We start from the raw sequence: 15,251 nt of genomic DNA, 5'->3' as shown, positions 1-15,251 counted from the left end.
TCCTTGGAAACCCTCTGGGGCACTTCTACTCTGTCCCCTAGGGTTACTATGAGTTTGGAACTGACTCCACGGCACCTAACAACAAGGACTGAGAATGGCCTAACTGAGCACCACAGCGGGTAAAAGCAGTAACACGACTCGTGTTATTTTCCCAGTAGGCACTGAGGTTTGCTGAAGTCAGATCGTACCTAAAATGCCTCTTCACTTTATCCCCGCCTTCTAACTTAAGCCAGCTGTGCTGACATCATCACGCAGAATGTCTCTGGGCTGGGGGAAAAGCCCCTTCAACGCGGATCCTACACATCTCACAGACTGTGACCTTCAATTCACGGAACCCGCATTTTCAAACAAACTGTTAATGAAAATAAGCTTTATTACATCAAGTAATAAATACATACAAAGATGCAAACAGTCTGAGTCATCTTTTTTTCTCAATGTTTTGATCAACTTACAGTAAACGCAGAACTGAAATCTACACACAGTCTTAATGTGAAATTTCTCGGGGGCCCTTGTTAGGTTTGGTCGGTTGCTCTTTCTTCTGTATTTATAACTTGTGCATTTTTTAAACTGACTTCAAAGCACTAAAAGTCATGCAAATACTTAAGCAAAAAAGTTCAGTTCAGCAGAATCTACGCTGGATGGCAAACTGGGGCAGCTCCTACGAAAGCGTGTTGTCAGTGTTCGTTAGAAACCAAATCTTCAAAGTTGTATGAGCTTACGAAAAGGGACAAAGAACAACTGGGGCAACATAAACGTGTTCAAAAGAGAAGAGTAAGATGAGATACTAGTATTTTGGAGGCAAACTGCAGTTTGCCAGGAGATAGATAACTTTCTGTATAGTTTTTAAATCGATGCATAAAAAACGGAAAAACAAAAACAATCAAACAAAAAACCTGGGTAGTTCCTAATTACTGAAAATGCAAATCCTAGTTAACTGCAAAATCTCTTCTCAGCCTTAGAGACTGTAGGTTCACAGCCTAGTGAACCATGGAAGCGAAAAGGGGAGGGGAAAAAAAAAGGAGTTACCATTTTGAAAACAAAACGGGAGATGAGCTGTAACATCTCATTTTGGAAAAAGATGGAAAACCTTCAGAGCTAACAAGGCAGCTAGGATCTGGCGTTCCGTTCCGTCTCAGCCAGGCACTCCCGGACCAGTCCTCTGGCGTGAATGATGCCTGAAAAGGAAGCAAAGGCCGAGAGTCATCCAATGCACAGTACCCGCAGTGGAACCCAGAAGAGAATCCCTTGACCATCCAGCCATAAAACCCTGACGCTGACAGGGAACTCGGGACCTGCACACCGCTCAGACGTGCAATTGGTTTTAAAGGGTTCTAGCAAATCCCATCCCACCTTTCAAAACCTTTCCCTCGTAGCCCAAGTTCTTCGTCGTCTCCCCCTCCACTTGTCTTCTTGCACTCAAGGGGATAAGAAGCAAGCTCTCCTTTATGACCTTCTGGTGGCTGATGGCAATAAATGTGTCTCCACCCAAGTCCTTTAAGCTTGCCCCACTTTGGAGATTCCACTCCTTTCAAAGCATTGTTATTTTTCTCTGGCTTTTTCATATTCTGAATTCTAGAAAGGGCTTGACTAGTGTCAAGTATGCCAAGAGAATACTTCCAGCCTGCACATGTAGGGTGCAAGACAGCAGCACTCATTCATGTTAAACGCTCGGTCCACTGTGATGTCCCTCCCTCCCAGAGTCGTTCCACCATCTTCTGCCCTATCGATTCCCTCCATCTTTGATCTCTATGGAGCCCTGGTGGTGCAGCGGTTAAGAGCTCAGCTGCTAACCAAAAGGTCAGCAGTTCGAATGCACCAGCTGCTCCTTGGGAACCCTACAGGGCAGCTCTACTCTGTCCGATAGGGTTTGCTATGAGTCGGAATCAACTCGACAGTTTGGTTTTGATCTCTGCGGTGTGGTGGTGACCTTTTTTTCCCTTTCACCTCTACTGAACTTCATGAATTATTGATTTTACTAGATAACAGGAATTCTATTCCTTCTAAGATATGACTCCCAGAGGAAATTATGAATGACCCCCCCCCCACCACCAGGCACTGACAGCTGAAGTTTAGGAGTCCACACCTCACCTCACAAATCTTACAGCCTATCTCACGGGTCAGCAAACTTTTTCTGTAAAGGGCCACACAGCAAGTGTTTTCGGCTCTGCTGGCCCCAGTCTCTGTCCCAATCACTCAACTCTGCAATGGTATCACAAAAGCAGTCGCAGATGATACACAAGCAACAGCTATGGTCACGTTCCCGTCAATTTTTACTGATGGATGCCGAATTTCACGTCATTTTCACATGTCACAAAATAGGATTCTTTTATATTTTTTTCAACTATTAAAAAATGTAAAAACTGCTCCTGGCTCATGGGCCTCAGGTTACTAACCTGTCAGCTCTGTTTCTGCCTCCCCCATCCCCTCTCCCACCCTCTCACCCTGCCGTGACAGTAAAATTGGCTGCCTAGGGCTGGTCTTTCGGTCGGGGGGTGGCGCTAGGTCCTACTCCTTACTGTGGGACCAACAGCTCGCCCAGGACCTATCCAGGACGGCCACACAGTATGTCCATCCGTGTGCTGGCCTGAACCACTGGCATTTTGGAGGTGACTGCAGATGGCCTGTAAGCATCTTCCCAGGGTAACCAGCACTCGTTATCAGAAAGGTCTTTCCTCCTTTGCCTTTGGAACGGCACAGCAATGCTCACCCAACTCCGGGTTAGCTGGGGTCAGGCTCCAGGTCTCCCCCCAGGTCCTCTTCAGCGACACCCTCTACCTTGGCCAGGTTCCCCGGGCCCCATGCCTGTCCCTGGTATTCCCCCTACTAGCTCTGCAGTCAGCTCACCACTTCACAAAGGCTCCTGAAACACCAGCCAAGGAGCCTGTCCTCAGCTGGAGAGGGTCAGGACCTCAGCAGCAGCCCCCCTTTCCACCACAGGTTTGTAACCAAGGGATGCTCCTCCCTCATCTTTCTCCAAAGTGGCTTCTCTCACCTTTTTAAGAACCCCCAAACCCTCCTGAAATTAAATCAGTGCGTCAGCCAAAGCGCCTCCGCGCTGCCACCTTCTGAAATCGAATCCCATTCTCCCCTTTTACGTAACGAGGCAGTGGCCCTTCTACTTCCTCCTGATGTCAGCCGGTCAGTCCCACCTCACATGAGGCACTTCTGTCTTTGACACCAGCCTCCCTCCCTCTACCATCACAAAAGAACTCACAAGTGCTCTTGTGCTCCCGTCCAGAGCCCAGGACAAGCACAGCACAGCACTGGTAGCAGAGGGCAGTTCCAGACGCAGGTGAAACCCAACGCAGCGCTGTGTCTCCGGCCTCACCCAGAGACAGGAGGCTCCTGTATGTCCTGCCTGATGCCCCCAAGACTGGGGGGCCAACAGGAGCGGAGAGGCCAGGAGGCAAAGCTGCAGTGTCTAGGCCGTAAAAGTCCTTTAAAAGGAGACAGACGCCCCGAGGCCAGGGAGACTCACTGGCTGGGGCTGCCTCTCTCAGAAACCCCTGAATGAAGAGAAGTGGCCTTCAAGAGCCCCTTCCCAGTAGACCCGAAGGAGCAGTGCCTACCGCAGAGACCCCACCTGCCACCTCACCAGACAGAAGTCTGCAAAAACACAGGAACCCCAGTGGGTTGGAGACTCTTCCCTACCCTACCCTCCATCATCAGAGAAGTTCTCAGCCAGTACTTGGTCAGCCCTGCTGGTCAGCACCCAGGGCCCCAGGCCCAGACTCACCTCGCTTCAGCCTCTCCATCGCACTCTTGCTCCCTGCATAGGTGGGTCTGATCTCTTTCCCCAGCTCTTCAATGATGGCTAGCAGCTCGGCGTATTTGCTCTGGGGCACCTGACTGTTCCCAGTTCCCTGGAAGCAGAAGATGGGTTCAGATGAATGCAAACCTCAGTGTGTCCCCCACGCTGTGGTCAGGATTGCAGCCACCTCCCTTTGACCTTTGCTGACAAGCAGAACAGGCCTCTGCACAGACGGCTAGGGCAGTGATACAAAGGCTGCCGCGGGGAGTGGAGGCAGCCTGGCCAAGGACCCTGGAGCTGCTGTCTCAGCTTGGGTGAGGCACATGCCCTCCTGGCCTTCCAGCTCCCAGGACAGCACAGGGTAGGGAGCCTGGTTCCAATGAAACCACCTAGCAGTTTCCAGAAAGCTCTTCTACCATCTCAAGGAACAAGAGAAGGAAAGGCTGGCAGAGAAACCTCTAGAACTCAGATAGCTGGGGGCTGAGTGTCCAGGGAGAGTGGCAAGGCTGGATAAGAAGAAAGCTAGACCTGGGGTCACTGGGGCTGCAAAGGTCACCAGAGACCTCTGACAGAGCCTGCTCTGTGCTTTAATTCACCCCATCCTCCCACCAGTAGGGGCACCCCATGTCTCCAGGCCACCCCACAGTCCCTGAGGCAAGCACCCAGAGCAGTGTGGCAGGGCTTCCCACAGGTTGCGGGGCTGAGGCTGCCTGCTGCAGCCCCTCCTCATCCTCAGCGTCTTTCTCTTCCCACAGCTGCACCAGGGTGACCATCTCCCCGCACAAGGCCCTTGCCTGTGCCTCCCTCCTCTCCTGCTGCCTCTGTCTCTGCACCTCCGGGCCCCTCCTCCAGCTCCTCGACCTGCTCCCTACGCCTCCTCTGGACCTCCAGGTCCCTCCTCCTCTCCTTCTCCCACGCAGCCTCATACCACCGCTGCCTCATGGCCAGGGCGCTGCTCTGCCACTCCAGGACATCCACCCACTACAGCCACATCTTCAAGCGCCCCCGCTCCCTCCACGCTAGCTTCTCCTCCAGGAACAGGATGGCCTGACGTGGCATTGCCACCAGGCCAAGTCCTGAGTAGGAGCCATTGCAAGGAACAATCCTCAGAATGTTCTACCACACAGGGCCAGGCCTCACCAGCTCCCGTCCCAGAAGCAGCACCCCACGTCGTAGATTCAAAACGTACTTGAAGTAGCAGCTCACTCTGAGGATGCCTCTCACTGACCACTGAGGTCAGAACTAGCATTAGACTCACTTGACAGATGAGGAAACTGAGTCTTGGGCCTCTAAGAGATGGTCACTGCCCAGCGGGAGGTGAAGCCAGGGCTGAAATCCAAGCAGCCTTGACCTAGGGTCCCGCTCACAGCCACCAGCTCTCCACGAAACACACTTTATCTCAAATGTGGAAAGCTCTGAGGTCTGGGGTCAGTCTTTGTTTTCACTGGGCCCGAGACATTTTGGACAGGGAGTGAGAGTGAAACTTGGAGACCCAGAATCCAGGTCTCTACAGACCTTCCTTCCGAGGAAACGAACGAGGAGGCCCACCACCCTGGGACGCTCACAGGCCTTTCCTTGTGCTTCCCTTCTCCTCCCACCTCCATGTGTCCCCATGTGACACATGGCCCTGGTCACCCCTCCAATCTTACGCGTTGTAGGCTGAGCACAAACCAAGCCCAGGTCTCAGGCTGAGGGAGCTCAGATGGCTGTTCCACCCCATCGCTGTTCTTCCTCTGCCTCATCCACTGTTTCTGCTTCCCTGACAGTCGGGAGGACGTGTCCAGTTTTTCTCAGGGCCCAGGACAGCCCCCCCAAACCCTCCCTCCATGCCATCACCCCATTGCCATACCTGGGTGTACCCGAGGGATGGTGGCCCATAGTCACTCAGCAGCTGGCGGTACTGAGAGGATGTTGCCATGCTGGTGGCAGGAGAGTGGACACCCCCAGCTGTGGGGCAGGAGAGAAGAGAAGGTGTCAGGAATCGCGTGGCTGTGGCCAGTGGTACCCAAGATGGGGGCTCTGGGTGCCGCAACAGGTCCCCCACCCAGAACCCACAGCACCAACAGCAGCTTTCTGTCTTTGGAGGACAGAGCCCCAATTCTTCACCTCTAGTTTGGCGGGCCATGGCCCTGACACTTGGCCTAGATAATCGATAGTAAAAATGTAACCAAAGACCCCCAGTCTTCATCCCCGTCACCACAGCAGGCATCGCTAGTCGATCACAGGACTGCTCCTTCCCACCCTGCAGCCTCTCCCCAGCTGTGCAGGTTGGTACCCAAGATGAAGCCAACAGCTACTGCAGGCAGCATCCTGGCCGGTCCCCTTTCCTGGGTCCTGCTCCCCATAGGATGATACCCTACAGCTACATCACTGCCACGAGGCCACCTCCTACTGAGGATGGTCCACACCCAGGCTAAGGTTTCTAATACAGGAAGTCTTTGTGCTTCTGTGGGCCCGAAGCACCACTGCAGAGATTTACAGGGCCAGGAAGACAGGAGAAGGCCTGGAAGATGAGAACCCCCAGGCTGGAGACCTCTGGTACACCGCCCCTCTGGACTCTGACCCCAGACAAGTCCCCCAACCTCTCTAAGCCTCTGTTCCCCAAAGAGGAGACAGGCCTCTTGACAGCCTATGTTCCTCTGTACCCCAAGAGGATGCCCCACTTTCGGAAGGCAACATTCTGAGACCCTGCCCTGGGCCAGCCGTCAGGGACTGAGAAGGGTCTCAGGGTCTCCCGGATTAGGGATCTTCCTAGGGGGCTTTTTCAGCTCCGGCTACATGGCTGAAAGCACGCAGACCCATAATGGCGTCCGAGTGGCCATTAGCGGGTGAAAGCCGTCCTGCAGAATTACAAACAGCGGTAACCATGGAGAATTTACCTAGTCTTCCTCAGCAGCCGCCCGCCTGCCTGACTCCACGCCCCATGGGGAGCAGCTCCCCTCCCGCCACCCCTAGAGCCAAACGGTCCCTCTCACACACACAGCAGCCTCACAGACCTGGCCCCGGGATGGACAGCTGGTGCCAAGGCCGGCCAAAGCGACCAGCTGCTCGACTGGGATGGGCAAGGGGAGGGGCCGGGCGGAAGTAACTTCAGGAGCTCAGGCACAGGGAGCGGGAAGGGGCCCCTGGGAACCCTGGATCAGGGACCCTCACGGTAGAGGGAGGGAGACACAGATCTGGGCCAGAGACCGCCCCGGCGACGCAGCACAGAAGCTCCACTGATGCCCACCTTCCTGTCCAGGAGTCTGGAGCAGCTCTGCACTCGATACCCTCTCAGGTCCCAGGCCTGCCCAGCTGCCCCTACTCAGTCCCATGTTTATGCTGAAGCTTGGGAGGCCACCCAGAAACGTGATTTGAATCCCGACTGTGCCACCCCCAAGCTGGTCAAGGGCCAATCATTGGGCTGCTTGGAGCCTCAGTTTCCCTGTCTACAAGGTAGGGATGACAACACACCTGTAAGTGCTACTCACATCAGGGAAGCACTCCAAGGCAAGGGCAGGTGTTCAGTGGCCAGAGCCCAGCCTGGGACAGGGCCAGTGCCCCCTCCAGCCCCGGCCCCCCCACCACATCAGCTAAGCCCCAACTTCCTGAGCCTTCCAGGGGACTGGAAGGCAGGGGGTGGTGAGTATGGCTTGGGAAACACAGGCTTTGTGCACCCAGACCTGAGTTCTAATCCTGCCCCACACAAGTTATGGTCCCTCCCTGGGCTCAGGAAGGTATGGATGCTAAGTGCTAACCTGGGGAGAGTGAGTGGCCCAACTCTTCAAGGCCTCTAGAAGACACTAGCTCCAGGCAGGAGGAGATCCGGAACCTCCCTGTGGCCTCTGCTCCACCCCACCTCCTTGTCTTTTCTCCCCCTGCCCTGTCTTCTCTCCTATGGGCAAGGGCCACTCCTGGCTGTGTGACCTTAGACAACATCCTTCCCTCTCTGGGCCTCAGTTTCCCCAGCTATTTGAGGCAATGGTTTCCGGTAGAACAACTAAAGGCTCTAGACCCTGCTGTTTGATGGCACTGGAGTCAGGTCTTGGGGGCCAAGGGGAAAGGGAGTAGGAGTGAGAAACTGCCCCATTTTGGTGGGAGTGGGGCAGTCAGGCAGTAGCTCAGGGCTTGACTGTCCTGTCACCCCAGCAGCATAGTGTGTGACCCCCATCCTATGCCACTGTCAGTCCCTTCTTCAGTGCTGGAGGGGGTGCCTCTGGCCCTGGAAAGAGTTGGAGAAAGGGCCCCCGAGTTCCTCTCCTGGCCACTCCTTCCCGCAGACACAGGGAGGGCCATTGGGTCGGCGGAGGGAGGCCACCAAGAGAAGCAGACTCCACGTCAGCGCAGCGTCTCCCTCCGCGGAGGAGCATCAGACAATGAGCCAGTGTGCAGGAGCAGGAGGCCAGGAAGCTCCTGGGGCCGGAGCTCCCCGCCCCCACGCCAGACAAAGAGCCGGCCCGGGCCTGGGGAGCTGGCGGCCTTCCCGCCTCTCGGGGCGCCCCGGGGAGGGGGGGGCCTCTCCAGCGGGGACGTGGGGGCTTTGTCTAACTCCGCCACCGCCGGCCAGGCCACGGCTTGGCAACCCACCCACGAGCAGGAGGCTGGGCTGCAGGGCGTGAGGGATGATGACAGGGAAGCCGGGAGGAGGGGCGCGGAGAGTCCATCTTGGATGCAAATGGGGAGACAGCGCTTTTTGCAAAGGGGTCCGCAGGGGCATGTAGGCCCCCCAAAAGAAAACAGCGATTTGGGGACAGCACTCCTCTTGGAATGCACCATAGGAGATAGAAGAAAGACTGTTTACAGGTGCCAGCTAGTCCCGAACAGGGCTGCAGGGGTCCTCAGTGGGTGTCCCTGTTACCCTCAGTGACCCCAATCCCTCAGGACCCCAGTGTGGGGCCCCTGCCTCAACTACACCAGGGCAGCCTGAGAATTCCCGCCTGTCCAGGCTGGCACCACCCTCCGCCCTGCCCACCCCCAGAGAGATGGAAGCAGAAGACATCCTACCTAGGCAACAAAGCCTGTCTCAGGAAGGCCTGCGGACCCACGGGAGGTGAGGGCATGTGAGAAAACGGGGGCTGTTTGCTCTCGGCGGCTCACAGCCCACATCTGAGCAATTCAGATCACCCCAATCTGCAACCTTAATCTTAACCCTTTCCCAACCCCAAAACCTCAGTGTCCAAGAAGTTTTTTTGTTTTTTTTTTTTCTTTAAATCTTATAGGTCCCTTTAGAATTTTTGTAGTTATGGAGTCAACGTCTGGAGGCCAGGCCGGAAACTCGGGGCAAGCTGCCAGCTTGGCATATTGGCGAGCAGAGCCAACCCTCCCCCCCCCACCCCAGGGCAAGGCCCTTGGCCCTCTCCCCCAACCAAGGCGCCCCGCTTTTTTGGACGTATGCTTCCAATCAAGTGTCTAAAGGTCCCTGGTGAGGAGACAAAGCCAATCACCCCACAACCCCAACAATTTTACCTCCCCTCCCCGACGGCGCCCTCGGTCTCCCAGGTACCCCACCCCCTGGGCACAGCCTAAGGAAGGTTGCCTGATAACTTCTGGAAGAGTTTCCGGGACCCCCTGCCCTCCAGGGAGGGGAGATGCGTACCTCCCGATTTCTGCAGAAGGGGGGCCTTCCATGACAGACTTAGGGGCTCCGAGATCTGGGCCCCTGAAATGCCGCCCTCACCCACCGCCCAAGACACCCAGAAGCCGCGGGTCTTCCCCAACTACTTTGACTCTGCGCGCGCAAAAGGTGGTCTCCCGCAAGTCCCGTTCTGGGCGCCCCCCGTTTCCGCGCGCCAGGCCGGACCCCCTTTACCCTTTAAGTCCCCGGCCAGGCCAGTGCCTCCGGGCCCGTCTACCCGGCCCCGCGCCCCCAGGGGCGGCCGCAGCCTGGCAAACCCGGCGTTCCCGCCTGGGCCCAGCATTGCCCGGGTGAAGCCCCGCAGCCTGGCGCCCCCCGCGGGCCTGCCCCGCGCCCCAGGCGCCCGCGCCCCGCGGCGCCCGCGCGCTGCCGCCTCCCGCCGGCAGGGGCCCTCGCCGAGCCGCCCAAAAGCCGCCGGAGGAAAAAGGAGCAAGAAAAGCCTCCCTCCCTCCCGGCCCGCACGCTCCGTCCCCGGATCCCCCGGCCGCGGCGTGGGGGCTCCGCGGCTGCCAGCGCCCCGACCCCCGGCCCGGCCACGAGCAGGCCCGGGGGGCACGAGGCACGCGGCGAAGTTTGGCGCGCGGCGCCGGAATCATGGCGGCGGCGGCGGCGGCTCTGCCACGGGCCGGACCCGGTGCCCGGCGCCCCGGCCACGCCGCGAGGCCCCCGGGAGCCCCTGGCCGGCCGGGCGCGCGGGGCCCAACTTGGCGGCACTTGGCGCGGCGCGCGACCGGGCGCTCACTCACCCGCGTTGAGGGCGGCGGCGGGCATGTGCGCGTTCAAGTTCGGCTTGTACGACATCCCCCCGCGGGGGCCGCGCCGGGGCGGCGGGCCGGGGGCGGCGAGGCGGCTCCGCGGCGGGGCCGTGCGCCCGTCCGTCCGCCCGCCGGGCTCCCGCGCACTTTTTGTTGTGGACGCGCGGGCGCACCGGCAAATATGGCCGTCCCTCACCCTGCCGCCCGCCGCAGTCGATCACCCATACATCGGCGGGCGCAGGGGCGGCCGCAAACTTTGTGCGGAGCCGGCGGTGGCCCGGGCCGGGAGGGGGCGGCCCAGCGCCCGCGCCCCCGGCGTCAGGGCTCCGCCCGCCGGCCGCGCCCCGCGCCTCCGCGCGCGCCCGGCGCCCGGCGCCGCAACTTGGCAAAGTTTGGGGGGCGGGGGGCTGGGGGCGGCCGGTCGCGCGAGGCCCCTTTCTTCTGCCTTCGTTTCCGGCGACGCGGGGAGGGGAGGACGTTAATCTACCGCTTAATTTTTTTTTTTTTTTTAATAGCTAGGTAGAATTTAAGAATGACTTCTCCCCCCCCCTTTTTTTTTTTGGCTGTGGGGGCAGGGATGGAAAATTACCTGGAGAAAATGGTGGCGACTGGGGCTTTTAAGCACGGAGATCTTTCCAGATACCGAGTGCTGGCTCTTACCCATGATGAGAATAACCAGTTCTTGACACTGATTTTAAATAAACTTCTTGTCTGTGTATTAGGTGGTTTTTAACCTTTTTGTGGGGGCCTATGACTCCTTAAGGCTCTGACAAACGCCAAAGGCCTTCTCCTCGGGACAGTTCACCCTGGCATCCACCTAATTTTGAATACTAACGCATCCAAATATTTAAGCAGCACCAGCTCTATGGCAGGCACCTTCCTAGGCACTAGGGAGCCAAGAATGACCTTGGCGAAGTTTCTACTCACAAATTTCCACCCTCCTCCGACCCCACCCAAGCCCATTCTCTGATCAGAGACATAATCATAAAATGCATTTCGGATTTGATGAATCACCTTTTGGGGGGGCTATTTCTTGGATTTTGGCTACATAGTAAAGCTTTCCAAAATAAACAGGAGGCGCACTTTTTTTCTTGCCTTGGTTTGCTGGTTTAGTAACTCACATTTAGACGTCATTGCTGGATCTCAGTGACCTCTCCACCGAAGAAAGAAGGGATACCCACCCAGTCTTTCCCTTCTTCCCTCCCTCTACGACTAATGGTGCAGGTGACACCCTTGCCCCGAAACCAGCACCCAAGGAGTACTCTTGGAAAACGTCACAGTAACCAAACCCAACTAGTCCATGGAGCACACATCCTAGTGGGGAGTAGAGGTCAAGACAGCACCTATTTCATAGTGGAAATCATGGAAGGCCATCTAGAAATAGGGCAACAGAATGGTGCCTGCTTCATTCCTTTTCTGGAGTCCCGAGGGGCTGGTGCAAACAGTTACTGCCATAGGCTGCTAACCAAAAGGCTGGAGCTTTGAGTCTACCCAGACGCGCCTCAGAAGAAAGGCTTTACGGTCTACTTCTGAAAAATCTGCCATTGAAAATCCTAAGTGTAACAGTTCTACTCTGACATACGAGGGGCACCATGAGTTGGAATTGACTCAATGGCAACTGATTATTATTCCTTTCTGGACATAAATTAGATTTTCCTTCATCTGGAGTGACATCAATTCAACTCAACCCACTTTTTGATTATCTTCTGTACACCCTATTGAATGCTGCCATAAGCAATGGAAGTGGTATGCCTTCTTTTTCCCATTGGGATTGACTGTTGGTGGTTTACATGTTGTTGGTGCCGAGATACTACTTACTTCTTATACGTCGAGGGTAAAATTTGGTCTATCACAAAGTGGATTTTTTTTAGAACCCACTGGCAAGACAAGTGGGGTCGCCATGTCCAGGCTGGACATTGAACAGCAGTGGGTCTGGTTTTTTGGTTTGGTAAGACAGAACTGGAGCCCTGTGGTACAGTGATTAAGAGCTCAGCTGCAAACCAAAAGGTCAGGTCGGCAGTTCGAATGCACCAGCTACTCCTTGGATACCCTGCGGGGGTGGCTCTACTCTGTCCTATAGGGTTGCTATGAGTCAGAACCGCCTCGCCTGTAGAGATGGCTTTTTAAATAGAACCAATGAATAATTAGAAAGGTTTTACTAAACTTTGTGTTTGGCTATTAACAAATGGCACCCAATCTATTTAGTAACATTTGAAACAATCAATTCGGCGTTACTTCTGCTTCTTGCGTGGAAATTCTGTCATAACATTTGGAACTCTAGCAGCCATCTTATAACCCTGAGGATGGAAGACATGCGCTAAAGATGGTGGAGTAGAAAAGTAGAGACTTCATAGAGCTGCCCACATCTGGAGTTCCTTTACAGAAGAGAATAACCCTATGTGTTTAAGCCACTGTAACCAGGTTTTTACCTGAGTGCAATTCCTAACTGATGAGGCTGTCCCTGACAACATGTTCAAAGAAGAAAAAAGAAAGCTACGTAAGTATCCAACAATAAAGGATTGCCTAGGTATGTTATGTTATGGAGCCCTGGCGGCACAGTGGTTAAGAGCTCAGCTGCTAACCAGAAGGTTGGCAGTTCAAATCCACCAGCTGCTCCTTGGAAACCCTATGGGGCAGTTCCACTCTGTCCTGTAGGGTTGACATGAGTTGGAATTGACTCGATGGCAGTGGGTTTGGTTTAGGTATGTTATAGTAATACATAAAAAAAAAAAAAAAGCATCCTGTGATCAGCTGTAGGCTAGCCCACCAAAGGTTGCTAAGTGAAATTTTATTCCATGAATAACTTACAGTCACCCCCTTCTGTACTGTCCCCAGGGACCAGTACTCCAGAGTACACGCTACTGTCCCACAGAAATATTATGCCAGCCACATATATAATTTTAAATTTTGTGGTAGTCATGTTTTAGAAAGTACAAACCTGGGGAAATTATTTTTTAACGACATATTTTATGTAACCCAATATCCAAAATAGTGTGATTTCAACATGTAATCAAGATAAGGAAATAATTAAGATTTTTTTTTTTAATTGTACTTAGTCTACAAAATTTTACAATTACAGCACATCTTAATTCAGGCTAGCCTTGTTTCCAGCGCTCAGTAGCTACAATGGTTTGTGCCTCCATGTTGGACGGAGCAGGGCTAGAAGCTACAAGCAGAGGGCTCACAAGGCAGAGAGACGTGGGTACTAGTGCTGGCCGTACCACCTTTTAGCTGTTTGACTTGGCCTCTGTTTCCTTGAGGGCAAGAAAGCAGCTCTCAGCAGCCTGCCCTGTACCTTCTACAAAACTCTGGGGTATTCACTTGAGTTGTTGTTGTATTTTGACCACAATGCATAGTCCCTCACTTTAGATCCTGGCCATAATTCAACAAATATTTTTCCTTTTTTTTTTTAATTGATATAATCCACATAGCATGAAATTCACCATTTGGAAGTGTACAGTCCAGTGTTTTTTAGTATATTCACAATTGGGCAACCATTGCCCCTTTCATTCTCATCACCCCAAAAAGAAACTCTGCATTGGTTAGCAGTCACTCCTGATCCTCCCTTCCCCCAGCCCTATGCAATCATTGATCTACTTTGTCTCCATGGGTTTGCCCATTCTAGATATTTCATACCAATGGAATCATATAATATGTGGCCTTTTGTGAATGGCTTTCACCCAGCATGTTTCCAAAGTTCATCCATGTCGTAGCATGTATCAGCACTTCATTTCTCTTTATGACTGAGGACTATTCCATTGTATGGCTAGAACACACTTTGCTTATCCATTCATCCATTCACAGGTCACTTGGGTTATTTCTACCTTTCAGCTATTGTGAATAATGCTGTAGTGAACACTGGTGTACAAGTATCTGAGTCTCTGCTTTCCCATCTTTTGGGTATACACCTAGGGGTGGAATTGCTAGGTCATGTGGTAATCCTGTGTTTAACTTTTTGAAGAACTGCTGGACTGTTTTCCACTTTGGTTGTACCATTGTACATTCAACAGCAATGTATGAGGGTTCCAATTTCTCCATGTCCTCTCCCACACCTGTTTTATTACAGCCACCCTAGTGGGTGTTAACTGGGATCTCATTGTGGTTTTGATTTGCATTTCCCTCATCATCAATGATGCTGAGTGTTTTTTCATGTGCTTGTTGGCCATTTGGATATCCTCTCTGGAGAAATGTGTATTCAGATCCTTTGCCCATTTTTTTAATTGGGTTTTTTTGTTGTTGTGGGCGCTCTTTATGTATTCTTATTACTGAATGAATAATTTCTTGAATAATTTTCTAAGGATCAGCACAAAGCTGGTTCCTGTGGGGCGGAGGTTAGAGATGTCTCAAATGTCCAAGTTTTCCAAACTGCTGTCCCACTCCATCATCTCTAACATCAACCACTACCCCTTCCCTCCGTACTCTCCCTTCCGTCTTTGGGTTCTGTAATTCGCTGCAACATCTCACAGAACTCACGAACCACACCTCAAGGAAATGGCTTACGGAGTTGTGGAGGCTGGCAAGTCCCAAATCCATGGGTCAAGCGTCAGGCTGGAGGCTTCTCCCAACTCCTGTCACTGCAGGGGCTGACGAACCCAAACTGGCAGGTCAGACTGCTGGCTCACAAGGCTGTGGAAGCTGACAAATCAGGTCAGACGATAGGCTGCTGGCTCATCGGGCTGTGGAAGCTGATGAATTCCAGAATTGGCAGGGCCGTCAGCAGGCTGCTTGCTCGAGCTCCAAGAACTGGAGGTCAGATGATCATGAAGCAGATACAGAACACATCCTCAAGGAAATTCCCCTACTGAGAAGGTGGTAACTTGACTCACACCCTTGAGTAAGAATAGTGACTTGAGTCACCCCCTGTAGTAAGGTGGTGACTCAAGATAAATCCCTAATCCTGCCTTATTAATACAACCGTAGGCGTAGAGGCTAGGATTCACAACACATCACAAACTGGAGGATTAATTACATCAGACCACAAAATGGAGGCCAACCATTCAATACTGGGAATCATGGCCTAGGCGAGTTGATATATAACTCCAGCCATCACAGGTTCCATACATCTTATCTGCATAGTTCCACTCAACCACTGGGTGTGAATCAAAAAGACTATTGGCTAGAAAGGCCATAT

General features: G+C 53.7%; 1 protein-coding gene across 1 annotated transcript; it reads right to left on the bottom strand.

The window, feature by feature from the left end:
* Positions 1 to 353: 353 nt before the first annotated feature.
* CDK2AP1 (cyclin dependent kinase 2 associated protein 1) lies at positions 354 to 10,372 on the bottom strand. The gene is made up of 4 exons (XM_064272119.1): positions 10,112 to 10,372; positions 5,601 to 5,698; positions 3,737 to 3,863; positions 354 to 1,175 (listed from the first exon to the last, which is right to left on the bottom strand). The coding sequence occupies exons 1-4, from the start codon at positions 10,164 to 10,166 to the stop codon at positions 1,108 to 1,110; spliced, it is 348 nt and encodes a 115-aa protein (XP_064128189.1). The 5' UTR covers positions 10,167 to 10,372; the 3' UTR covers positions 354 to 1,107.
* Between the last annotated feature and the right edge of the window lie 4,879 nt (positions 10,373 to 15,251).

The sequence above is a fragment of the Loxodonta africana genome, chromosome 19, assembly GCF_030014295.1.
Source record: "Loxodonta africana isolate mLoxAfr1 chromosome 19, mLoxAfr1.hap2, whole genome shotgun sequence".
Lineage (NCBI taxonomy): Eukaryota > Metazoa > Chordata > Mammalia > Proboscidea > Elephantidae > Loxodonta > Loxodonta africana.
This window is presented reverse-complemented; position numbering and strand designations above follow the sequence as displayed.